Source organism: Madurella fahalii (assembly GCF_045866475.1).
Source record: "Madurella fahalii IFM 68171 DNA, scaffold_4, whole genome shotgun sequence".
Taxonomy (NCBI): Eukaryota; Fungi; Ascomycota; class Sordariomycetes; order Sordariales; genus Madurella; species Madurella fahalii.
In genome coordinates, this window is record NW_027263974.1 from 2,912,247 (window position 1) to 2,937,025 (window position 24,779).

Consider the following 24,779-nt stretch of genomic DNA (forward strand, 5'->3'; position numbering starts at 1 on the left):
AGTTCCTCCTCTGTTTGATTGCCCAAATGTTACTGCATAATTACTCATACATTTCATCGATGACACCGATATTCTCATCATCTTCCCCCCCCCCCCTCAAAAGAGAAGGAAACAAAAACAATGCGAACCAACTACTAAAACAAACACCCATGAACTGAACCAAAACACAACTCACATCTCATCGTCCACTATCCCCAACCCAGCCGCCCCCAAATTCCCCGGCAAACTCCCACTCCTACCCCCATCAGCTCTACCTCCTCCCCTTCCTCCCGGACTGGGCGACCCGAACTCGACCACGCCATACCCAACCCTGATCCCTGCGCCAGTAGCAGTGGTGGTACTCGGTCCCGACGCAGATCTAGCCATAGGCTCCCCCCCAACCTGTACCGGCTCACCCGTAGTCGTCGCCGTCGCCGTCGTCGTTGCCGTTGTCGTCGTCGTCGTCGTCGTCGCGATCGACCACTCCGCCGCAAGCGGATGATGATGATGATGCTGTTGCTGTTGTAGCAGCTGCGACTGATACTGCATCTGCGCGCGCCCTCCTCCTCCTCCGCGAGTACTCCCACTACCGCTGCCGCCGCCGCCGCCTCCACGTGGTGAGACGGGCGGGGGGAAGGGCAGCGGCGAGACGGAACCCGATCCGGACGTGGAACGGGGCCGGCCCACGGGCGACGAGGGCGACGCGCTCGGCGAAAGGGAGTGCGCCCTCCTGCCGCCGCCGGCGTCCCACCCGCCGATGCTATCCCGTCCGCGCGTGATGCGGGTCCCCCGCCCCGCCCGCGCGCGCGGGCTGCTGCTGGAGGAACCCGTCCTTCTTCCGCCAGGGGCGGCAGCGGTTGCGGCGGTTGTCGATGCGGCGCTTCCGCCCGCATGATGTTGCTCCCAGCGCTGATAGCTTGTGTCTACGTCTGGGAAGGGGGTGTCTAGGCGGGGAGAAGGTTCGGTTTCGGTATAGGAGGGGCGGCGAGGGCGGGTGAAAGGAGAGAGGCGAGCGCCGGGGCCAGCTCCGGCTCCGGTCGGGGCAGAGTTGGATGGAGAAGAATAGGACGAGGGCTGGCCACCCGAGGTAGGAACCGGGAGGGGGACGGAGTTTCTTCCCAGGGGGTTTCTGCTCAGAGGTGTATGAGGGAGAGGGGAGATGGGCGCACCGCTAGGGGAGTTGATCTTGACGCTTGGGTTGGACTGGTGCGAGCCGTTGCGTGACATTGGCTCGGATGAGTATCCCGCCGGCGGTTCGGCGTAGAGCCAGGGCTGCTGCGGCGCTGCGTGTGTATTGTTGGGATGGCGCTGCGAGCGAGACGGGAGCGAGGGGTAAGAGTATGACATGGGATCTGAGTTAGCCGCATCGGGCTCGGACGAGCCGAGAAGTGTTGCGGTCGGATAGTGGGCGACGGTGTCCCAGCGCTGAACGCTGGGGCCCAAACCGGGCTGGGCCATCAGCTCATCCGTGGGAATCGCAGAGAAGGATGGCGGTGGGAACGGCGACGACTGACTAGCAGGCGAGTTGTTGGCCGAGCGGCTGCCACGGCCGAGGAACAGTGACGCGGGAGGGACAATAACTTCCTCTTCTTCTGTTGGCATCTGAGCTTGAGGGTGCGTTCCGGTGTCTGCCGCAACCGGTACGCCGTCCTTCAGCTTCTTAGACGACAGTACTCTCTTTAGATTCCCGACCGAGGTCCTGAAGATCTGCACAAACCCAGTGGGGAGTTCCGCGGGTTGCGTTTCCGGTTGAGCGGAGCTGACCGTCCCCAGGAGGCTTTCCGGCCTTGAAGTCGCGGAACTAAAACTTCCTCTTGGCGCGCCCGGTGGCGGTGATGGTGTTGCGAGTATTTTGAGCTTATTCAGCTCCATCTCAGCCTCACTCTGAGCCGTCAAGCGAGCTCCGACAGGCGATCTCGAAGCCCCCCTCCTGCTTGAAACGGAGCCCAAAGCAACTTCTCTTGTGAGTCCGACCCTTGGATCGCTGATGGTCCTGTCTCTCCAGGCGCCAGCACGGTCGCGGTAGCGCCGCGACTCCTGTCGCCCAATGACCCTGTGACGCGGGATAGCCCTTTGCCAGTCCTCATACGGGTCTGGCTGCGGATAATCGGTGTAACGCTCTTGGGGTATAGAACCGAAGTCCGCGGTCTCGGCCGAGCCTATCTCCAAGCGTGTTTGGGTTGTCTGGCTCGTAGGCAAAATGACGGTCTCTTGATCATCATCGCTAGCCTCTGGCACTGCTGGCATCACAGCTATGCTGGGGTAGGGTACTTCAGACTCGTTATACCAATCATCCATCAGTGGCGAATTAACCAACTCGCCATAGTGCTCATCGCCTATCGATGTGTCTGAGCTGAGCTGGCTATCATGACTGAGCAGCATCGCAGATGAACCAGACTGCGACGAGTTGCTGATCCGATCAAATACCGATGTCGGCTGCTCTCCTCCGGAGCCTTCAATAATTTTCTGACGAATTGTCTGCGACAAGGAGTCAATCCTCCCTTGAATTTGCTCGAGCCTCTCCTCCAGCTTAGACCGAGCATTTTCAAGGGTCAGGGGGTACCGGCTTTCGAACCTGCGCACGTTCTGCAGTAGCTTTTGGCCGTGGATGCTATACCGGCGGTAGTCATCCGGCAGCCCAATGCTCGAGTCCGCCTGGATGCGTCCGTCGGCCTTGTCGTATGAGCAGCACCACATCTCCGTTGCTGGCACCAGGAAGTACTCTATCGCGCGCATCTCGCGGAGGGAGTCGATGAAGAAGGCTTGTACGACACTGTGAATGCGCAGCAGGTCGAGATGGTCGACGTACTTGTCGAAGCTGTGCTTTGAGCTGCGCGAACTGGTGGGCGACAGGTCGCTGCTGTCAGATCGGTCGATGAGCGCAAATGCGATGAGGACTTTGAGTGTGTTGTTCAAGTTTGACCTCCCAAAGGCTGCATCCCGGGTCTTGACGGGTATGCTCTGGTCCAGTGCGTCGAGACCTATCTCAACTGGTCAGTAGGTGCCTGTCGAGGAGAGGGGTTTAGACATACCCATTACGAGCATTTCAAGTGGGAGATGCTGGTCAAAGAAAGCTAGCAAGGAAATCAGGTTTAGCGCCGGGTACTCAGCCCTGATTCTGAGCTGTTCCAACACAGCCTTGTAAGCAGACAAACCACCCGCCTTCGGCCTACTCCTGTAAGACTTGAGATAGCGGGCCAGCGGCTCCCTCGTCGCCTTGAGGTGCTGCGCAGCGACATGGATCATGAGCGGGAGCCGGCCCATGAGCTGCACGAGCTCCAGTGCCATAGCCCGCTCTTCCTCGGTCCACGACTGCTTCCTCCCTGTGTCGATCTCGAGAAGCAGGAGGTCCCTGGCTTCCTCGACAGTGAGCAGCCCCAGGTCCAGTGCTTGCGGGTTGTCGAACCGCGGATCGCCAACTACAGCCTGTTCGGTTGACGTGAATATCAAACTGGTGTGCCTCGCGTCGGGGATGAACTCGTGCAAGTCCGGCATGTCAAAATGGACGCCGTCAAACACCATCAACCAGCCTGACCGCGCATTAAGCCACTTCCTGACGATCTGGACGATCTTCTTGGAGTCCCGGAGTTCTTCGACGTCCTTATGACTTTTCAAGCCACCCAGCCCCTCGTCTTCGGCGAACCGGCTGTACCAGGATTCCAAGTCATGACGTGACTTTGCCCGTACCCAGTATATCCCCCCGGGATAGTCATCTTTATGTTTGAAGACATATTGTCGCGCAAGGTGGGTCTTGCCACCTCCAGGGAGACAATGTATCAACACGGCCGACGTTCCTTCGGACCGACGCCGGCGGTCCATGAGCATCTCGTGGAGAGCCCTCAGTTCGTCCTCACGGCCGATGAAAAAGGAGTTGGGGCGAAACTTCTCGGGATGGACAAAGCGTGGTTCATGCTCGTCTCTTCCTTGGGACTGTGGTGTTTCGGGCACCAATACCTGCCCCCGATCCGAATGAGGACTCTCTGTGAGCAGCGCCGGCGTGACAGTGGTTGTAGCTTCGGTGAGAGTCGTCTGGAGCATCGACAATTCTTTATTTCCCTCTACTGCAGAATACGAAGTTAGCTTGCGCTCCTTGGCCCTACGCTACCCGATGGAACGGTCCTGTCGTCCGAATCTCGCTCGACCTACCAACTGTTTGCTGCTCTGCATGCAAGGAAATCTCAGTTCCCTGCTAATAGGAAGTTAGCATATGACGCTTCGCCCGGACGAAACTTGTATAAACGTACACGATATTTCCGGATACGTTCCGAGACTTCCAAGGTTGCTCTCTGCCGGCGACCCTCTTCTTCAACTGCCCAGCGGGTCGGAATGACGTTGGGGCCGTCCGCAACCCACTCGCGGATCGACGTGGATATGGTGAGGTAACCCGGTGCGTGGACGCTCTCGAACTTGCACATGTCTGAGTGGGTTGCCTCGATGCCGTAGTAGGTAACACCAAACAGTCGGGGCCCGGCAGACGAGTTATCTACAACCTTGACTCTAGGAGCGGGTCAGCATCTCGGATCAATATCCCACAGGCTGAATCCAACTTACCCGAACCCCTTGGGACCAGTTTTGAGAGTCTCGTGTACCATATGAATTCTGAAGTTTTGGTGGATTTGAAGAAACCGGTTGTTGATATGCCGCAGCATCTCGCTGTCCTTCATCAACGTTTTGAGAAGCGTCCCCTCACTCTCTATGAACAAGCCCACCAGCGACGCTTTGAGCGTGGACTGTAGCGCCCGTCCCCAGTTGGCGACGTCAGACCCGTTGTGCGGCGTGCCCAGGAATATGATGCCGTACGTCGACACGTATATGGACCGCAAGTCCTCCATGTTACGGCCTCGAAGGTCTTCCGAGTACAGGAGGGCAGACTTGGTCAAGATGCCGCCAAGGCTGTGCACCACCCATATGATCGGGAGCCGGTAGGTGCCCTCATTTTTGCGGAACTGGGTGAGTTTGAATACCAGAGTCTCGGCATGCTCGTCGATACGGTCTTTGCTGGGGATATTGTCGCCGTGCTCGGTGACAGCGGAGTTGTACCTGTACATCAGCACATTGGCATGTTGATCCCTCAACGACGCCGGCAGCAGGTCCTTAGGCCAGTACACGCCGTTCGACCTGGCCCGCCATGTCGTCTCGGGGCTTCCGTTGAGGCCATGGACGAAGATAATGTCGGCTTTTGCTTGCGGGTGACGATGGACCCCTATAATCTCAGATTTGGACTGTTCGTCGCTTATTATAGAGCCCTGTGATGATCTCGTTAATGACATCGACGACGAAGATGCCGGGTGCTTGTCGGGTGGTCGTCGGGTGCCTCCACGAAGAACGGCATGGGCCACACTCGCAGCGGCCGGCGGGGGCCAGCCGGACGAAGTCCGTCCTGTCGGCTTCATCCGTGATGCAGGTCCATGTTCACTCACCATGCTGTGCTAACTGCTGAGAGCTGCAGAGGAGGGATGGCTTTCACTGCTAACCATTCCTCGCCTCGCTGCAGGGGGAAATAGATGAGTCGCGGGATGATGAAATCAAGTTCTGAATATCTTATATGGCGGTTGCCCGGTGGTGCTGGTGCTCAGCCACGGACAGAATTGCTAGGCGGCGAGGAAACGAATACCTCGTTCATGTGAATCATACAGTATAGCGTGCGACGTGATCGAGTCTCTGTCCTGTCTTCTGTCGTTATTTCCTGTCGGTTTTTTAGAGCGGCAAACAGTGCCCGCTGATTGCCCATCATCGGACCTGGACGCGGGGCCGCATTCACATTTGTCCTATGGGAGTTATGTCGGCCGAGACAGCCGCACGGGCAAAATGCAACCCAGGCGTATCGGGGAAAGGCTTGTCACGGGGATGGCCCGCCGGTAACCCCCATCGTGGCAGCTGAGCCCTCCTTTGGGCCATCGCTCCATCAAATCGCCGTCGACGGATTGACGAGTTTCAAGTGGCGGGCGCAGGCTCCAATAGGCTGGTGAGCCAACCAGAGAGCATTACCGTCGACTCCTTCGCGGATTAAGCGCTGTAATGCGGGCCAACCTCTTGTTGGATCCTTTCCGTCGGGGCGGCGCGGGACGTGGCGAGGCAGTGGGCTGTCCAATACTCGGCTGTCCCCAAGAAACCCGAGCTCGGTGTGTGTCAAACCACCTTTCCAGGCTGACGACGGCGGCCCGGAACAGCCAAGACGGGCACTGCGAAGGAACGAGACAGGGGCCGCCAGCCGTCCGGGAATGTACTAACGCCTTCGAGTGACCGGCACTTGAGCACATGGTGTCGCACCAAAAGTGGGACAAACCTAGTCATTCTCGACCACAACACGATATGCTGCGTGCGTGTCGATTGCATGTTGACGTAAGCGCTGCGGATATTAAGAGGCCTCGACAGTAGCATCAATCAACTTTGGAACATCTAACAACCACACGTAGATGCAAGGGTGCTTTTCAACAAGACCACGAAGAGAGTTGTATGTTGCAGAAATACCCTTTTGTCGACTGACCGAGTTCACATGCCAACTAGGCTACCACAGTACGCTGGCTTCGAATACGCCAGCGTATAGGTATTGCGCACTTCGATCCGCTATGCTAGCCCTTCTCGGACGGAATCCGAGGTCACGTAACACATCTTGACTAGAAAGTTTATATACGGAGGGATAGTAATAGTCTCGGTCGATTTGGACGACATCCAAGGCCCGGAAGAAGAGCCGCGGTACGATAGATCGAATCGTGCCACCATGTGCCGACGACTGCCACCCACAGGATGCCCCGCCATACACTCAGGCTTCCTAGCCAGTCGGCCGCAAAAGAAGCCCGGTGGGCTCTGTAGAGTGTGTCGACGTAAGATAAACGGCGTGACACCACCTGAGAAGCATTCACGACCTTCGTCGGCATACAGCTGTTGCGATGTGGGGGCCGATACCGCAGGCGATCATAGCCGCCGGGACTAAGGGAATCCGGTGGCGGCAGGTACGCCATGAGTCAGTGGGTACTAGGCAGTTACGTGCCGCAAAGACTTGTTGCCCTCAGTCCTTGGGCGCAAGCACAAGCACATATTCCCTCGTGCTCGAGCCGAACTGGATCATGTCCTTGTTGCGTAACTCTAGATACCGGCTTTCGGGCACCTTCTCCTTGTTGAGCATCGTGCCGTTCGCACTCTCCAGGTCGATGAGGTATGGCTTCACCCGGCCAATCTTGTCACCGAACTCATTACGCTTCTCGGTATACCGAAACTGTATGACAGCGTGCTGCTTGCTGATGCTGGGATGCTCAGCAGGAAGATCCACAACGGCCAGCTCCCTCCCAATCAGCCAGCAGCTCCGCGTACCCAGCTCGATGGTGTCGATGATATCTTGACCTTTGAACACAAACAGCTTCCAGACCTCACGCGGTGGTGGTTTTCTGGCCTCGGGCGGCTCATGGTATTTGAGCGTGATGGTACTCCCGTCAGCCTGGGTAACCGAGTTAGAGGCAGCCGCTAGCAATCCAGTGGTCCCGAAATTAGGCTTTTCCTTTGGCTTCTCAGGTTCCTCGCCCCTGCTGAGGGCAAAGGAGTCATCCTGGGTCGGTAAAGGCCCGGAATGCTTGACGAGACTTCGTTTGCTGTCGGGTTTCGACCAGTCGTCGACTTCGTCGCGTCGGGGCTTCGGTCGCGAGTGCCGAGCGTCGGGGCTGTGTCTTCTTCGGCGGTCCCTACCGCCACTTTCCAACCCGTCATCAGAGTCTTGATGCCGCCTTTCGCTGCCCCTCTCTCTGCTCCGATGCCTGCGGCTGTCGCGGGTCCCCTCCCGTCTCCCTTCTCTGTCGCCTGACCGCGATCGATGATCTCTCGACCTGGGCGACCTTGACCGCCGTCGGTAACCCGTTTCCCGGGACCGAGACCGACGGCTGCGTCTTAGAGGTTCCACCTCGCGGTATCTTCTGCTCCGCTCCTCTCTAGTCTGCTCGCGCTCATCGTCGTATTTTCTCGGGTGGGACCTACGGTCACCGCTGCCCGAGTTGTTGTCGTCGCCCATGGTCTATTGGTTTGGTAGGAAAAAAAAAAAAAAAAAAACCACACCTTCGCCTTCTAAAATCGATGTGCAATTCTCTCGATTGCTGGGCAAGTCTCTCCTCGTGTGGTGGTGATTCGCGGTGGCGCGTTGTGGCCAACAGGGGCCTTTGTGCCACTGTTGATGACGGATCGCCGAATTGCGAGCGAGACGGCCGAAAAGCTGATTTGGCTGCCTGTCAGAGAAGAGGCCGGGCCTGCAGCCTCCCCTGTTCGGTGGGGCGAGCTACCCTCTGTTTGGCTGCGTGGGGGGGCTTGTCGCCTTCCTTGACAGGGGGAAGCGTGAAGCGTCCGACAGCCTGGCGCTGTGGGGAACACCAGTTACTGTACTGTGCTAGAAGCCAGATGAGGCAGCGAGGGCGAATGACTCCCTGTTACATAATCCATTTCCGCTGACAGCCTATGCCATGGCGGTCGCCCTCCCTCTCAGCTTGGGCCTGCTTTTCTCCCACCAACCCTCCGAGCCTCCGCCTGGCCATCCCCCAACTACATCCCTCTCTTAGCCGTCAACCTACACTAGACGCGTTTGCCTTTGCGGTGCCTCGCCAACCCCTGCGCGAGTGCTGTCTTCAATATACACTTCCTCGACTTTCCCACCCCGCAATTTCCTCCCGTCGTGGCCACGACCTTGTCCAACGAGCGACGCATCGCTTTCACTTTTAGCGCTCCGCTCCTAAGGCTGCCCCTCGTTTCCCATTCCCGTCGCCGAGGACCGCTACTGCCGCCCTGCGGTAGCGCGGCATCGCATTCGCTAGTCGAGTCATACGCCGTCTCTTCCCGCGGTTGCCTGCGCGTTGGCGGGTGACGTTTGACGTTTGACGTTTTGGACGCAGTTCCTAGCCGACAACATAAACCGGCACCATTCCCCCCACCACTCGGAAGCGGAAAGCCGCTGAGGCGACGATATCCTCTGCCGTCACCGCTCCTAATAAGAGGATCCTCGCCTCAGCCGGCCCCGAGACAGAACCTCCTACCCCAGTGACGACGGCTTCCAACGGCGCGATGGACACGGACGACGACTTTTTGTCCGCTGTCTCGAGCGAAGACGACATGCTTCCGGATGATAGTGACAATGAGGACATGTCGGGAGTCGAAGGTCGGTTTCTCCTTGCGTTTGTCCGGGCTACTTGAGTCCCTAGCAACTCCCTATATCCGTGGCCGCATACTAAGAGATAGCTCCCCAGATTTCGGTTTCGATGACGAACCCGACCCGGATATTGACGTCCACAAAGACATCGGGAGTAAGAAGAGAATCGCATATGATATTGGGTTCAAAGTCTATCAGCCCGCCGATATCCAGAAGCAACAAGATGATCTAATAAACGAGGTCAACATGATCTTGGACATCTCAAAAGAGGAGGCAGCGATCCTCCTCCGCCACTTCCGGTGGAACAAGGAGAGGCTGATTGAGGACTACATGGATAGGCCAGGCCAGGTCCTCGACGCTGCCGGCCTCGCGAGAGCGGTAACCGGCCCGCCCAAGATAGAAGTCGTCCCCGGTTTCGCCTGCGACATTTGTTGCGAGGACGAGCCGGGGCTTGAGTCATTCGCCATTAAGTGTGGCCACAGATACTGTGTCGATTGCTATCGCCATTATCTCTCACAAAAGATTCGAGACGAGGGCGAGGCGGCACGCATCCAGTGTCCCGCCGAGGGCTGCAACCTTATCATCGATGCCCGATCCTTGGATATCCTCGTCACGCCGGAACTGACGGAAAGATATCACGAGCTACTCAACCGGACATATGTCGAGGACAAGGAGACATTGAAATGGTGTCCGGCTCCTGACTGCCAGAATGCCATCGAGTGCGGCGTGAAGAAGAAGGACCTTGACAAGGTGGTCCCCACTGTGTCCTGCCTCTGCACCCATCGGTTCTGCTTTGGCTGCATCCTGAACGACCATCAGCCGGCGCCGTGCGAGCTGGTCAAGAAGTGGCTCAAGAAATGTGCCGACGATTCGGAGACGGCCAACTGGATCTCAGCAAACACCAAGGAATGCCCAAAGTGCAACAGCACGATTGAGAAGAACGGAGGATGCAACCACATGACCTGCCGAAAGTGCAAGCACGAGTTCTGCTGGATGTGCATGGGCCTCTGGTCTGAACACGGCACCGCATGGTACAGCTGCAACAGATTTGAGGAAAAGAGCGGCACAGAAGCCCGGGATGCGCAGGCTAGGTCGCGGGTGTCGCTGGAGCGCTATCTCCATTACTACAACCGATATGCCAACCACGAGCAGTCGGCCCGCCTAGACAAGGACATCTACGTCAAGACGGAGAAGAAGATGGTGCAACTGCAGAAGGAGTCGGGAATGTCATGGATCGAGGTCCAGTATCTCAACTCGGCTTCCCAAGCACTGCAGACGTGCCGGCAGACGCTTATGTGGACGTATGCCTTTGCCTTCTATCTCGCGCGCAACAATCTTACCGAGATTTTCGAGGACAACCAGAAGGACTTGGAGATGGCGGTGGAAGCGCTGTCGGCGATGTTTGAGAAGCCCGTGACGGAGCTCGCGGACCCCAAGCTCAAAGTGGAGATCATGGACAAGACGTCGTACTGCAACAAGCGACGGGTCATTCTTCTGGAAGACACGGCCCAGAACCTAGCAGAAGGTATGGAAGCCCTGGGACACCTTCCTCTTTTGGGTTGTGTTTGCTGACCAGCCACTAGGACGGTGGACCTTCAACGTTGAGCTGACGGGCTCGGGAGCCAACGGCGGACCGAGCTCTCGACGCTAATGTGTGGCAACGCCTTGCGACCTATGGCGCATCTCTTGAGAAGGGGACGGGTGAGTGTGGACGACCAGCGATGAAACAGAACCACTACATGATTTACTCGTCGCGAATACAGCTTGATTCTTGGGGGTTTTTGGCCCGGAGTGGTGCGTTCTGGGTTGGCTAGAGCCGCTGCACAAAAGAGCATGTTCCGGCAGACTATGCATTGTGTGGCAGGCATAGATCGGGCACATTACAGGAGTTTGTCATTTGCTGCTTTGCCTATGCCACAGCGTGTAAATATATCTACATGGACAGGGACTGAGGGTCGGTTAGGAAGGGCCGAGGACGTGGGAGCATGGATGGGAACGTCAGGGCTTTCAATTCGATTTCATCACCATCGCAATGACAGTCACGCGCCACCAACTGTGGGTTAGGATGAGCGAACAACAAGTTAGTTCCCTTAGTTGAATCATCTGACAAGCGCTCCCCACTGCATGACGCTTCCTGTCATGATGTTGCATCGGGAGCGCTGGGGCACGTGGGGTACGATGTTGTCCCGGGGGCGTGCACCGGCCGCTGGGACCCTGTGGCGACCCCACTTCTTGTCCCGACTTTCGCTTGCTCGCCCTGCAGCCGATGCCCGATGGAGAAGAGGGGGGAGGGGAGAAGTGGTGTTAGCGCAGGCCAGGCATGAAGCGGCTATTTTTTGGCTCCGATGAACCTGTTTTACGATCCAATGCAGAGCCTAGCGTTAACAAGCAAGAGAATAAGGAGAAGCAAGTTACACTTCCTACCTTATGTATAACTCCGTAGTTCTTTTGCCCTCATTTCCTCTGACCAACCCGTTGCCCACACAATGCCCCCGTCTGTAGGAAACCGAGTGGATGCACCCCGGCAGAGTGGCATGGGTGAACGCTCTCCCGCTGCCGAGACGCCTTTCCGAGGGCGGAGACATGCCGGGGGACAAGGACCACGGCACTGCCGTCGGCCATTGACGGGATAGGGATCCCGTCGCGGCTTCGCTTCAATCGAGGGAAAAGAACATTTAGCGCCGGCGGCTGCTCGATCTGTATTCTTTCCGGTTTTCTTCAGCTTGTCCCTTTTTTTATTGTCCTTTTCCTGTGTCCTTCGCCATTGTGGTCGAGCGTATTCTGTCTGTTGCCTGCCATCAATTGCCGAGGGGCACTGGCAGCTTAACCCTCCGATACCCGAACCTCTCTTTAAACTCCAAGATAGTTCTCTAAGATGCCGTCGACGGCGCTATGCATAAGGACTCTTAAGGCGTACGCCAAGTACGGCCAGAACGTGAGTAGTAAATGATTCGGCGACCTCTGTCAACCCTCACTGACAGCTTCGTCTCAAACCAGCATGCAGCCCTCTTTGCGCGGGCGTTCTCGGCCACCTCCCGCCGTGCCGAAATCAACAAGGTCTACCCTTCCGCCGCCGAGGCCCTGAAGGACATGAAGCCCAACTCGACGCTGCTCTGTGGCGGCTTCGGCCTCTGCGGTGTCCCGGATACGCTAATCAACGAGGTGCACAACAAGCCCGAGATCACGGGCCTCACGGCCGTCTCCAACAACGCCGGCACCGACAACAGCGGCCTCGGCAAGCTGCTGCGCACCAAGCAGATCAAGAAGATGATCGCGTCGTACATTGGCGAGAACAAGACGTTTGAGACCATGTACTTGACGGGCGAGGTTGAGTTGGAACTCACGCCCCAGGGCACGCTCGCCGAGCGGTGCGCCGCCGGCGGGAAGGGTATCCCGGCATTCTATACCCCGGCCGCGTTCGGCACCGTCGTGCAGACGGGCGAGCTGCCGCTGCGTAACAATCCCGACGGCACACCGGCCCAGTTCTCGTACCCCAAGGACGTCAAGGTCTTCAACGGCAAGAGCTACCTGCTCGAGCACGCCATCGCCGGCGACTACGCCTTCGTCAAGGCGTACAAGGCCGACCGGCTCGGCAACTGCCAGTTCCGCCTGGCCGCCAACAACTTCAACGGCGCCATGGGCCGCAACGCCAAGATGACCATCGTCGAGGCCGAGCACATTGTCGAGCCGGGCGAGATCCCGCCCGAGTCGGTCCACCTCCCGGGCATCTACGTCAAGCGCGTCATCCAGAGCACGGCCGGGAAGGACATCGAGAAGTACACGTGGTCCAAGGACCCGAGCGAGGCCGCCGAGGATCCCAAGGCCGCCGCCGCCCTCGGCACGGGCGACACCAAGGCCAAGCGCGAGCGCATCGTCCGCCGCGCCGCCAAGGAGTTCAAGAACGGCATGTACGCCAACCTGGGCATCGGCATGCCCATGCTGGCGCCGGGCTTCGTGGGCGAGGACGTCGAGGTGATGCTGCAGAGCGAGAACGGGATCCTCGGCCTCGGCCCGTACCCGCGGAAGGGCGAGGAGGATGCGGACCTGATCAACGCCGGCAAGGAGACGGTCACGCTCAAGCCGGGCGCGTCCGTCTTCGGCTCCGAGGAGAGCTTCGGCATGATCCGCAGCGGCCGCATCAACCTGACCATCCTGGGCGCCATGCAGGTCAGCGCCACGGGCGACCTCGCCAACTGGATGCTGCCGGGTAAGGTCAAGGGCTTCGGCGGCGCCATGGACCTCGTCAGCAACCCCAGCGCCACCAAAGTCGTCGTGACGATGGAGCACACGGACAAGAAGGGCAACCCCAAGATCGTGAAGCAGTGCGCCTTCCCGCTTACGGGCAAGGCCTGCGTGTCGAGAATTATTACCGAGCTGGTGTGTTCTGCTCGTTTTGCCGTTTAACAGTTTTGAGATTGAAATACTAACTGCTGGTGCAACAGGGTGTCTTTGATGTCGACTTTGCCCACGGCCTCACGCTAGTCGAGATCGCTGACGGTGTGACTGTTGACGAGATCAAGGCCAAGACGGAGGCGCCCTTCCGGGTGGCCGATGACTTGAAGCCGATGCTCTAAATGGAGTGCTCTAGTGGGCCGTCGCGCCGTAGGGTCATCTGTCTGGGATTTTGGGGTTCTCAAAATGTACGAATGTAAATACCTTGGGGAAATGGGTTTCAGCGCTGGGATATACATCATAGCGACTTGGTTTTCGCTTTCCATTTAGCACTCTGTCTACATACCCTTGGGAGGAATGGAAATGCAAAGTACAACAAAGTGGTCTCTCCAAAAACGACGTGCTACGCATTGCACTTGCTGGTAACAAGTGATAGACGCTCAAGCAGGCCCCAGAACCTGGTCGGCCATTGACACGCTGGTACCCGTGTTGTCGGGCTCCACAGCAACCGACTTGACCTTGCCCTGCTCGATGACAATCGTGTACCGTTTGGACCGGTCCCCTCCGAAGATGGCCGACCCGTCAAAGTTCATGTCCAGCGCCTTGGTGAACTTGCCTGTCGGGTCTGCCAGGAAGCGAATCTAAATTGGCGCGTCAGAGACCGAACACACGAGTTCACAATTGCTTTCAGCAGCTCAAACTTACGCCTAGAGTCCCGGCGGGATCAAGTGTCTCACCCCACGCCTTCATCCTATAGTCCCCCTCAGTCAGCGGCCCGCCCTCTCAAAATGCGTGTATATATATATATATGTGTGTGTGTGTGTGTGTGTGTGTGTGTAAAAACGCAGTCGAGGTAACTTACACAAAGACATCATTCACCGATACCACCGCGACGCTCTCAAACTCCTTGATCCGCGGGTGGTTGACGTACCCGGGGATGTGCTTGGCCGAGCAGGCCGGCGAGAAGGCCGCGGGCACGCCGATCAGCAACATATTGTTGGTCTTCTGCGCCTCCTCGGCCAGGTTGACACGCGTCCCCGGGGTGCCCTCCATAAGCACGTCCGTGTCCGGGAGCGGGTCGCCCGCCTTGATCCAGGCGCGCGCGGTCGAGTGGAAGTTACTGGTAGCGGCGACGCGCCGCGCGGTGATAGCCCGGAGGGCTGGGGCGAGGGGCCGGAGGGTGGAGGGACGGAACATTTTCAGTTTCTCTTGCTTTCTTTCTTTCTTTTTTTTGGTCGTCGGATTCAATTGATGAAGGACGGCAATGCAAAAGGTGGTTCTGCTGATATTGTATGAGGCTGCTAGTGAGATGATGTTGTCTGGGTCCGAATCTCGGCAATTTGGGGCGCATCACTGCTGGTGAAATGAATGGGTTAGGGTTAGGTATGGTAACTGTCACCGAATTCAGAGCTCTAGAAAGGCGGCTCCATTTCAGCCTCGTTTTAAAGCAGTGGAGCAATGAAACTGCCGTGATAGTGACATTCTTATTCAGAGTCGCTCGCCAGTCACCCGCTGTTAGGCCTTCATACGAAATAGGCCATTACCGAAAAGTGGGGGTTGTATTGTCGTGAAATGCAATGAGCTCCAAATAAACTTCGAACCTTGACCTCAAAACTGGTGCATCGCAATCCCATAATGTCAGCACGCGCCTTCTGGTACGTCGCAGGGACGAAAAAGACCCCCAAAGGCACGCTCTACATGCATTGCAATGTCAAGCCAGGGGCAAGCAAGAACCGCGAAGGCATCGCCGCGGTGGATGAAGAGGCCGTCGAGATTTGTGTGGCAGCCCAAGCGCGCGAAGGTGAAGCAAACAAAGCAGTTATCAAGGTCCTCAGTGAGGTATGTATTGCGCGACACAACTCCGGATGGTCCCGGGGCTTGTCCCGTTTATTCTAATCTCTTATCAACTAGGTGCTTGATCTTCCAAAGTCGGACCTCAAGATCACTCAAGGCCTGAAGTCCCGAAACAAAACAGTTGCGGCCGTCGGGTCCTGGGTTAATTCGGGCGAAGAGGAGTGCCTTAGGCGTGTTAGAGAGTATCTAGACAATGCCATTGAGAGCTCTTGACGGAGAGCCATCTGTGCAGGTGATATTGACCCAATATCATCGCCTATAGCACGGGCCAATGCCTCTCTCCCTTCCCATCTCCTGGCATATCTGAAGGACGCGGGCTCAACTCGGGCCCGACCGGGCTTCGATAAAACCAGCTCTGGGTCAGCATGTGCGGTTGGTCGATCTATTGATAGCCTCATTGGTGTGCTTGCCGATCGTGATATCGCCCTAACCAAGCATCCGATGGTTGATCCCTTCTGAAAGCGTGACGAATATGGTAATTGCCCACGCTTTCACCTCACGCCCCGGCCCCTGGCTCTTGCAAGCCCGCTAGTTCGTGTTCCCCGGGTGCTTCCTCTTCCTCTTGTCTCTCCTCTGCCAGCCGTCGTCCCTCTGGTCGACGGTGGTGGCAATCGAGACTGGCGAGTTCCCGGGTTCGGTGTCCGGTACTTGGGCGTCGGCTTCGACGATGTCGGGGGGTTCTCAACAAACGACGTATCCGTTGTCCTAGGCCAGATTAGTCTTAGACGCCAACTCGTGATCCCCGGGATACGCACATGAATGTTGCTTCGTTGTCGATTTCGCCGGCCGTCCGTTCGGGAAGCCTCGACATATCTAGAGTACATCAGCCCTGACACTCGAGGGTTGTTCCCCAGCCACCTACTCTGCTGTTGTTGTTGCTCCTCCTGCAACTTCATCCTCTTGAACGACTCCGCTATCGGGCCCTACAGCACACACAGCCCATTAGTATCTTCCAGCACGCCTTTAGCGCTCTCGATCCCACAGTACCTCTGGGAAATCCACACAAAACGCATTCATATTCAGCCCGTACATGAAGCTCGCAAAGCTCTCACTAAACCGGGCCAGACTTTCGTGCATCAGCTGAAAGTGCATCATGTTGGCCTCGAGATCAGCCATGGCATCAGACAGCTCGGCAAAGGCGGGCTCAAACGTATTGAGCGGAAAATGGGCCTCGCCCTGCACGCTGCTACGAGCCGATTCGCGGAACGAGGAGCGAGACGACGGCCGGAGAGGTGTTGTCGGCCTGGAACGCGACGTCGAGCGCGCCCGTTGGCGGCTGGATGGATGGGCGTCTTCGCCCGGCATTCCGGAGGGTAAACTCGGGCTTGCGAGATTATGCTGTGCTGATGGTTGAGCTGGCGTGTGGCTCTGTTGTTTTGTTTTATCGTCGCTTGTCCCCAACTGCCCCGCAATCCTCTGTACCCCCACCAAATTCGTGATTGGCTTCAGCGTTCCCTGGCACTTGCACTAACCCTCTGCCAAGACCACGCCGCGCCGATGATGGGATTGATCTTGGCTGTTGAGGCATGCAGTCTCTGCTCGGTTGCGGAGGAGCCGGGACTTCCAGTCGAGCCTCCATATGAAAAGAATTTCAAGTGTCCGTCCGCGGGAACCCCAGACCGCCCGAAGCCCCGGTATTCCTGGCCAAATCACGGCTGTTCCTGCAGGTTCTTTTCTTTTTCGGTTTCGCTTGCATCGGCGATCCGGCCTGCGGGCTTGTCGTGCCCCGCCATCAAGCCCTGTGCGCCCGACACCCGGTTCTTGTAAATCCGCTCCCCATACTTCGTACATAACTCTAAACCACCTGTTCTCGCCCCGTCTTTTCGTCCCTGCGTTGATCGACGAGTCTGCCGCCATTGTCAACTCTGCTTGGCTAATATCACACAGTAAGACCAACGTACGTTAACACCGTTTCGAGCTTGCTGCTGCGCCGTGTTTTAGCACACCTGTTGCACTCACTCCCACGGCTCTTGCGCCTCAAACTGACTCGGCACATCCGAGATAGCTTGCTTCGCCATTGGATGAGGCCGTACGGATACTGAACATCTGTATTGGTTGGTTATCGCCAACTGTCCATCTCATTCCCCTGTGTAGAGATCTAGGGAGATATTCTCCCATGCACGCCTCGCTGCGTCTCTCTTCCCGGTCTGCTCATTCTGCTCTCTCGGTGTCAGCTTCTGCCAGGAGTCCCGCTACTGGTCTAGCCCGGCCGTCTCGCTGCGCCCGATTTTCCCCTGCTGCCCGCGCGTATCTCTCACCTGCCTCACTCCGTGTTCTCAGCTGTGGCTGTGCGAGAAGGACCCTACACACCAGATACCAGGGAACTCTTTATCTAGCACAAGCCCGACACGCTCACACTAGCACTTTACAAGCTTCCTCGTCTGGGTTGCTTCTCGCTTTCCTCGCTGCTGTAGTAGGATTGTCTGCCTGCTATACTCTCTGGCCAAACCAGCCACAACGGCAAGAGATTCAAGGACTGTCCGATTTTCTCGACGAAATGGCCGCGGATATAGCACCTGGTCGTCCAGGGAACCTTACCCCTGAGCAGGAGGAGAAGCTCAGAAGGTTATGGCAGCTCATCTTCCAGGTGTGCGGGGTCGGCCAGGAGCAGAACGGTGCCGGCGCAGACAGCAGCTCGGGTACTCCAAGCGAAAAGGCGCAGGATGCCGACGGCAAGAAGGCGAAGAAGAGCCGCATGTCGCTCTTCTCGCGCAAGGGCAAGAAGGACTCAGAGGCCGACTCGGCCACAGCGGCACCCGCAAACGTTCCCGTCGTGCTCAGTCTAGGGAAGGACGGGGAGGCCGACAAATACGGCCAGACTAAGCATTTCTACGAAACACTCGCCAGCCAGTCACCGGAGTCTATCCGGGATACGATTTGGAGTATGGTGAAGCACGACCATCCGGACGCGCTCGTCCTCCGCTTCCTGAGGGCGCGCAAGTGGGACGTCGAGAGGGCCCTCATCATGCTGGTGTCGACAATGAACTGGCGGGCGCAGGAGATGAAGGTTGATGAGGACATCATGAAGAACGGTGAGGCTGCCGCGCTCGCGGCCGAGAAGGGTAGCGAGGGGACTGCTCAGAAGCTTGGGCACGATTTCCTCACCCAGATCAGGAAGGGCATCAGCTACGTCCACGGCACCGACAAGCAGGGCAGACCCATCTGCTTTGTCAACGTCAGGCTACACAGGCAGGGCGAGCAGGCTGAGGAGTCCCTGGAACGATACACCGTGTACCTCATCGAGACATGCCGCATGCTGCTCCGGCCGCCGGTCGATACAGCTGTGAGTTAAACCTATGACTGCCTTTAGGCGGCTTGCTGACTCTCGCAGACGATTGTATTCGACATGACCGGGTTCTCCATGGCTAACATGGTAGGTTTCATGTCCTGTATCCCCCGGTTCACCGGCTTACTGTTCTCTCAGGATTACACCCCGGTCAAGTTCATGATCAAGTGCTTCGAAGCCAACTATCCCGAGTGTCTAGGCACTGTGCTAGTACACAAGGCTCCTTGGATTTTCCAAGGTAAGCCCTCCCATCGAGAATCGATAGTTCCTCCGACACCTAACACAGCCTAGGCATTTGGAAGGTCATCCGCGGCTGGCTCGACCCGGTCGTCGCCAATAAAGTCCACTTCACCAACAACGCCAAGGAACTAGAAGAGTTCATAAGCCTGAAGCAAATACCCAAAGACCTCGAGGGCGAGGAGGACTGGACGTACCAATACGTCGAACCAGTCGATGGCGAGAACGCAAAGCTCAACGACACCGAGACGCGAGAGCGGATGCTAGCAGCTCGGGAGGGTTTGTACAAGGAGTACGAGGACGCCACTTTGCAGTGGATCCAGAACCCCGAGGGCGACAAGGCGGCCGAGATCAAGGCGCGGCGCGAAACCATCGCGACCAAGCTCCGCGAGGACTACTGGAACGTCGATCCCTATGTGCGCGCGCGGTCCTATTATGACCGGATTGGCGTGCTGCAGCCCGGGGGCAAGATCAACTGGTATCCCGAGGCCAAGGTCGAGGCGGAGAATGGATTGGCCGATGCCCCTGCCACAGCCGCTCCCGCGCAGGCCGTTGATACATCGGCAGATGATGTCGATTAAACGGATTAGTGTGTGGTACGGTTCAAGAGTAGATATCAATTTCAGCAGCAACAACAGCAGAAGTCCACAATCTAGATTTAGATGCGCTCCACAATTCTTCTTATCCCTCGTCCTATGAAGAGGAATACATGCGTAGTTCGCCGAAATGGACGGGCATGTTCTGGGTCGTTGCCTTCAACTCTCTGATCTCTATTGTCTTCTCGCACATTCCGCAAGCTGACCCAACCGCCTCTGCTACGGACAGCCCACCTTTGCATTGGATTCATTTTACACCTTGGACTTGATCTCCTCGAACAGCGCCTTGAGCTTGTCCATGTCTGTCGTTTGCTGCGGCCAGCTGATGCCGAGGCCCTCCTGCGCGTTGGGCTTGGGGATCTGTTCCGCTCTTCAGTTAGGGATATTGCTGGTCCTCGCTCGCTATCTGCCTGGGGATTGCTGCTGTAGACGAACCATGTGGAAATGAACGTGCCCGACCTCTTGGTGTGCACCTTTGCCATTGTTTTGCAGGATGTTGTACTCCTGGGCACCCGTCGCGATGACGAGCTTCTTAGCCACGGGCTACATGCGAGGAGCGAAATCACCATTAGTTAGAGATCTCTTTCTCTCGGTGGGCGTTGGGTATGCCCCGCGTCCGATATGATATGCGTACCAGGAGCTCAGTCAGATGGTCATCGGGAATGTCGGTCAGCTTCTCACCGTGGAACTTGGGAATCACGAGCTAAAACCGCGGCTGGCGGTGAGTTTTAGAGCTAGGAAATTGGGTGACAGAGTGAATGCGTACAGCATGTCCCCGGCTAAGAGGCATGATATCGAGGAACGCGAGCGTCTTGTCGCTCTCGAAGAGCTTGAAGCACGGGATCTCCCCTGGCGTATGGGACTGAGGTTAGCCTAGATTCCTGGAGCTCTGGGAGCTTGAAGAAACGTGCCCTTGACGATCTTGCAGAAAATGCACGAGGCCATCTTGCTCGCCATTGACTTGTTATGATGAGATGCTGTAGAGGGTTGTCCCAGTTAATGTATTGGGTGACTGTCAATTGAGGAGGGGTTGTGACGTCGCGCGACGGTTTAAGTCCCTTGTGCGGTTGGGACGGGATCGCTACAGCTAGCTAAGCTAAGATAGGTACAGTACATTTTAATGTACAGTGCTGAACCTCGCTAGAGCGGGGTAAACACTCCATGTCACTGCGATCGGTATCTGGGGATGTCTTCATCCACATGGCTGGTGATGTACCAGGCAACAGCTTTTGTCTTTGGGCCCTGATGTATCCAGGTAATTAGTATACATAACAAAGCGTGATAATGACTCACTTATACTCCTATCGATATGTTATAGGTCGGTTTCAAACGCCGCGATCTGCGGCACCGTGACCACAGGTCACTGGGTGATGGATGCCCCGCCACTGCGCCTGCAGATGACCCCGCCATCCTTTACAGTTGCACGCAAGTCAACATGACTACCTGATCCCCAGTCGCAAAACCACTAGGGCGCGATACTGCGACCCTTCTCGTCTAGCAACCCAGAATCGCTGAAAGCACAGCAACGCCATTACCCGGATCGCGTATATTGAGCGAAGTCCAGCTATCGACAACATGCCGAACAGCCGCTACAAGAACACCCGTCTGTTTGGCGGGGCTCTCTCTTGCGACCTGCCTGCCAACTTTGCCGACGTCAGGTATGCTTCCACCTTCTAGCCAGAGCTTTACCTACCAATTCATTGCGCGACTTGAAAAAAGGACAAAAGTGCTCACCGTCCCGCTCTTGGCTGCAGTACCATCCGTAAAGTCCCCGACAACCAAGAAGTCTACATCGACAAAGACGGCTTCACCTCAATCATCATCGACATTACCGAACGCGTAGACGCCCCTGGTAGCGACATCGAGCGGGACGGTCGCGCCCTGACAGTCCACCTCGAAGACCTCGTCGGTGAGGACGCCGACACAGTCAAGGTGTGGAACACCACCGAGACCCAGTTTACATATCTCGAGTGAGCATCTCCCCTTCAACCCAGCCCAACCTCCCAAAGTCCAAAACTAAAAACTACGGCCCACCTCCCTCTAGCGCATCCATCCCCGCCTACACCCTCATCGCCACGCAAACCCCCAGGACCTCGCCCGACGATCCGCGGCGCGAGTCGGCGCCCGACTTCACCGCGCTGATCCTGACGCTGGTCCGGCTGGAAAAGGAGAAGACGGACATCCTCATCACCATCAACGTGCCGCATATCAAGGGCGAGTACGACGAGGAAGAGGTGGACCTGGCGCTGGGCAAGCAGGGCGAGCTGATCGGCGACGCGGTCGAGTACGCGGCCCGCATCTGGGCGACCTTTAAGGTCGAGGACTGGAAGCTTTTTGATGCGGTTTGAATAAGGGGGTAGGGAAGCCGCGGCGGCAATCCTAGGGAATGGATGGAAGACTATGAGTGGGAAGTGATCTGCATGGATGGATGGTTTAGATAGTTCGTTAAGTTAGCTAGGCATCTTAGTTACCCCCCCCCCCCCTTTTCTCGAAACCTTGGATGGGATTCCGGCACAAAGATTGGATCGACTGACAGGCGGTTTGATGGGCTGCATGTGTTGGTTAGGCAGGGAGGGCAGGATAGGCGTTGACTGAAGCGCAGGAATTAACGATTCTACGTGGCTTCCTAGCTATAGTTATCACATATGTAGAGCATGTTTCTCGCACATCGGCGTTTCATCATAGTAAGACCTGTTCTTCGCCGCGATGAGGAGGGCTGGGGTTGCCGACATTGATGTTGAACGGCTCATGAGACGCTGATGGTTTCTAGGGAGCGTATCACTACAGCTACGATTACTGACAAGACTGGTTCTTGGGAGAGGGTAACCCTCTCCGGAGCTATAAATGCTCAATGTGCCCGTATTGTATGTACAACGCACTGTGATGCGCTCTCGATCTCTGCGCTGGGTCCTCGGCAGAGTCTTGTCACACATCGGGTATCATTCAACGAGGTCCATGTACTCGTACCGCTTGCCCCCCACATGGAGCTCTCCCACGCTCTTGGCCACCTCCTCGACAGACTCTTCCGGAAGTGGTGTCGACGACTTTGACCTCAGCGCCGCCCACCGGCTAGCCACTATCTTCATGACATCCTTCTGCGGCGTCTTGGGGTTCTCCGCCCGGATCAACCGCATCTGCTCCTTCATGAAGGCCTGATACTCGGTAACCTTCTGGGGTCCGTCGCCCTCCTTGTTCTTCCTCGGCACGGGCTTGGTCTGCTTCAGCTCGCTCTTGCACTTCCCGCACCGGTGCCGCGCCGGGTTGATGCTCTTGGAGTGGCGCTTGTACTCGTAGGCGCACTCGACGCATTCCCACACGTACTTGAAGTCGATCTCGTACGAGTGCTTGGTGGTGACGTTGATCCCCCTGCCGGAAAAGGCGCGCGAGCACTTGTCGCCCCAGGCCTTGAACTCGGGCCCGTGGGGGTTCTTGGTGACGCCGCTGATCATGTAGGTGGCAGCATGGCAGAACTCGTGGGCGAGGGTGTTTAGCAGCCGGTGTTCGTTGTCGACGACCTTGTCCGAGAGCTCGATCCAAGCGCGGTGCTTGCGCTTGGTAGTGCCTTCCGGACCCCCTGTGCGGATCGTCTCCCCCTTCCAATGCGCACGGCCGGCGGTTGTTTTGAGCTTGTTGGACCAAACCAGTTGGATCCCGCCAGTCGAGGCCGTTAGTTCGGCAAGCTTGCCGCCCGTGACGACGGTGTCGAGCTCCTTGAGGAATTCCTCGGCCATATCGTGCTTGATCCTTTCAAAAGCCTTTTTCTGATCGCGCTGTGATACCGTTTTGGTCTCTGAACCCTTTGGCGCCGTCTTTTGGGGACTGTTCTTGACTCTGCCTTTCTTTTTGGCCTCGATGGCGTCTGGAAATAGTTGCTTTCGTGGGGAATGCTTATCGTTCCAATCGTCAACAAACTCCTGGCTCCAGAATAAGTCGGTACTTGGACGATGTGGGGTGATTGGGATCCGTGGCAGCTTTTTGGGTGAGACGAGCCCCGGTTGCAGTGTTGTAGGACTCGATGGGGGTGTCGATTCTCGCCGAGCTGTTGGCGGGATGGCGGTCTCCGGTGGCAACTCCACGACGTCGTCACTGGAAAGGTTAGCCACTAAAATCTCCGAAATCAGCGTGTTGTAGGGGCTCACAGTCGAAGTCGTAAGAAGGTATCCGCAAGACCATTGCCTGCTTGCCCTACTTCCCGCAGTGCAACTTGTCTCCTTGAAGGCTTGGACTTAAGAGCCCGCCCTTGGAGAAGGTTGTCCCTTGGTATCTGTTCTGATGCGCCCGACTTTACTTCTGCGCCTGAGTCATCCTCCACGCTCGTCCCATTGCTAGCTGTACGTCCTGGCGGTTTGCCTCCATCTCTCTTTTGGTTACTAGGTTTCAATGGCGATCTTCTAGAATAGCGATCTGTTGGAAAACCGTCGTCGTCGTCGTCATCGTCATCATCGTCATTATACTCATCGCGGGCATCGTCCTCCTCCTCTTCATATTCGCTTTCATTCAACTCTGAGCCCTCAGATGCGCATGAGTGGAATGTAGCGTCGAAGAGCGATGTATCGTCAACGGCGGCCTCCTCTTGCGCCGAAATGCACTCTTCCTCTTTGTCCTCTGGTGAGTAGGGGGTGGTGATGGACTGCTTCGCTTTCCTCGGCCTTAACTTGACTCTTGTGCGTCTCGGCTCACTATTTTCCTTTTCTCGACACCGATTCTTCTCGTCCTCAGCACTCTCAGGCGTCCATGCCCTCAGAAGCAGATTGTCCGATAGAGGTCCGAGTCTACGCTTCCTCACCGCTGTTGCTGGTTTGGCTGATTTTTCCAGTCGCAGAGTTTTGTTGGTTTCTAGCCGCACCGTCGTCGCGGCTTGCTTCGATTGTTCCCTCTTCTTGCGCACGGGACTAAAGATGTCGGGGAATTCGGCCTCGTCCTCGTCATCGCCCCAGTCCGTTATTGACTTGGCTAGCCTCACCATGATGCCTTATTGTCGCTAAGAATGACGAAAGTGGGTGTACGTAATAAGGTATGCAGAATTGGGAGCGAAGCGTGGGCGTAGCTGAGGAGTGAAGTTCCCTTTCGCGGTGCGTGGTTGCCATGGGCAACACGCATGTCACAGACCGCCAATTGCGCACGGTTGTGGAAGCTTCTGAAAAACCCCACTATCGGCGTGGAACAGGCCTGCCTTTGTCTTTCACATATCACTTCCAATTGAGCTAGTGAGGTCGGGCAGATGTCACAGAACCGAAGCTTTTTAATCTCGGGTCTTCTATTATGTTGGGAGTTGAGAGAATTGTCATTGAGTTAAGCGCGCGTTTCAACCTCT

At 56.9% G+C, this 24,779-nt stretch overlaps 11 protein-coding genes across 11 annotated transcripts; 5 read left to right on the forward strand and 6 right to left on the reverse strand.

Annotated features, from left to right (window-relative positions):
• Positions 1-171: 171 nt before the first annotated feature.
• Positions 172-5,372, reverse strand: MFIFM68171_07834 (uncharacterized protein; the record flags this gene model as incomplete). Its single annotated transcript, XM_071063254.1, has 5 exons — positions 172-2,960; positions 3,012-4,040; positions 4,126-4,168; positions 4,224-4,476; positions 4,531-5,372. The coding sequence occupies 5 exons, from the start codon at positions 5,370-5,372 to the stop codon at positions 172-174; spliced, it is 4,956 nt and encodes a 1,651-aa protein (XP_070919355.1).
• Positions 5,373-6,988: 1,616 nt separating this feature from the next.
• On the reverse strand, positions 6,989-7,978 carry MFIFM68171_07835 (uncharacterized protein; the record flags this gene model as incomplete). The annotated part of the gene is made up of 1 exon (XM_071063255.1): positions 6,989-7,978. The coding sequence occupies one exon, from the start codon at positions 7,976-7,978 to the stop codon at positions 6,989-6,991; it is 990 nt and encodes a 329-aa protein (XP_070919356.1).
• A 1,037-nt stretch (positions 7,979-9,015) lies between these two features.
• On the forward strand, positions 9,016-10,751 carry MFIFM68171_07836 (uncharacterized protein; the record flags this gene model as incomplete). Its single annotated transcript, XM_071063256.1, has 3 exons — positions 9,016-9,109; positions 9,198-10,625; positions 10,684-10,751. 3 exons carry the CDS (start codon positions 9,016-9,018, stop codon positions 10,749-10,751), a joined length of 1,590 nt encoding a protein of 529 aa, XP_070919357.1.
• Positions 10,752-11,975: 1,224 nt separating this feature from the next.
• MFIFM68171_07837 (uncharacterized protein) lies at positions 11,976-13,674 on the forward strand (the record flags this gene model as incomplete). Its single annotated transcript, XM_071063257.1, has 3 exons — positions 11,976-12,035; positions 12,098-13,477; positions 13,543-13,674. The coding sequence occupies 3 exons, from the start codon at positions 11,976-11,978 to the stop codon at positions 13,672-13,674; spliced, it is 1,572 nt and encodes a 523-aa protein (XP_070919358.1).
• Positions 13,675-13,932: 258 nt separating this feature from the next.
• MFIFM68171_07838 (uncharacterized protein) lies at positions 13,933-14,689 on the reverse strand (the record flags this gene model as incomplete). The annotated part of the gene is made up of 3 exons (XM_071063258.1): positions 13,933-14,133; positions 14,198-14,243; positions 14,355-14,689. 3 exons carry the CDS (start codon positions 14,687-14,689, stop codon positions 13,933-13,935), a joined length of 582 nt encoding a protein of 193 aa, XP_070919359.1.
• A 438-nt stretch (positions 14,690-15,127) lies between these two features.
• On the forward strand, positions 15,128-15,559 carry MFIFM68171_07839 (uncharacterized protein; the record flags this gene model as incomplete). Its single annotated transcript, XM_071063259.1, has 2 exons — positions 15,128-15,331; positions 15,404-15,559. The coding sequence occupies 2 exons, from the start codon at positions 15,128-15,130 to the stop codon at positions 15,557-15,559; spliced, it is 360 nt and encodes a 119-aa protein (XP_070919360.1).
• Positions 15,560-15,837: 278 nt separating this feature from the next.
• DAM1 (DASH complex subunit dam1) lies at positions 15,838-16,651 on the reverse strand (the record flags this gene model as incomplete). The annotated part of the gene is made up of 4 exons (XM_071063260.1): positions 15,838-16,051; positions 16,102-16,159; positions 16,209-16,269; positions 16,334-16,651. The coding sequence occupies 4 exons, from the start codon at positions 16,649-16,651 to the stop codon at positions 15,838-15,840; spliced, it is 651 nt and encodes a 216-aa protein (XP_070919361.1).
• A 1,192-nt stretch (positions 16,652-17,843) lies between these two features.
• On the forward strand, positions 17,844-19,450 carry CSR1_2 (phosphatidylinositol transfer protein csr1; the record flags this gene model as incomplete). The annotated part of the gene is made up of 4 exons (XM_071063261.1): positions 17,844-18,629; positions 18,678-18,719; positions 18,771-18,870; positions 18,924-19,450. The coding sequence occupies 4 exons, from the start codon at positions 17,844-17,846 to the stop codon at positions 19,448-19,450; spliced, it is 1,455 nt and encodes a 484-aa protein (XP_070919362.1).
• A 267-nt stretch (positions 19,451-19,717) lies between these two features.
• Positions 19,718-20,422, reverse strand: HNT1 (Adenosine 5'-monophosphoramidase; the record flags this gene model as incomplete). Its single annotated transcript, XM_071063262.1, has 5 exons — positions 19,718-19,825; positions 19,901-20,008; positions 20,100-20,168; positions 20,232-20,314; positions 20,377-20,422. The coding sequence occupies 5 exons, from the start codon at positions 20,420-20,422 to the stop codon at positions 19,718-19,720; spliced, it is 414 nt and encodes a 137-aa protein (XP_070919363.1).
• Positions 20,423-21,040: 618 nt separating this feature from the next.
• On the forward strand, positions 21,041-21,813 carry MFIFM68171_07843 (Ran-interacting Mog1 protein; the record flags this gene model as incomplete). Its single annotated transcript, XM_071063263.1, has 3 exons — positions 21,041-21,123; positions 21,220-21,435; positions 21,510-21,813. 3 exons carry the CDS (start codon positions 21,041-21,043, stop codon positions 21,811-21,813), a joined length of 603 nt encoding a protein of 200 aa, XP_070919364.1.
• A 591-nt stretch (positions 21,814-22,404) lies between these two features.
• Positions 22,405-24,431, reverse strand: MFIFM68171_07844 (HMG box-containing protein; the record flags this gene model as incomplete). The annotated part of the gene is made up of 2 exons (XM_071063264.1): positions 22,405-23,551; positions 23,605-24,431. 2 exons carry the CDS (start codon positions 24,429-24,431, stop codon positions 22,405-22,407), a joined length of 1,974 nt encoding a protein of 657 aa, XP_070919365.1.
• Positions 24,432-24,779: the final 348 nt, after the last annotated feature.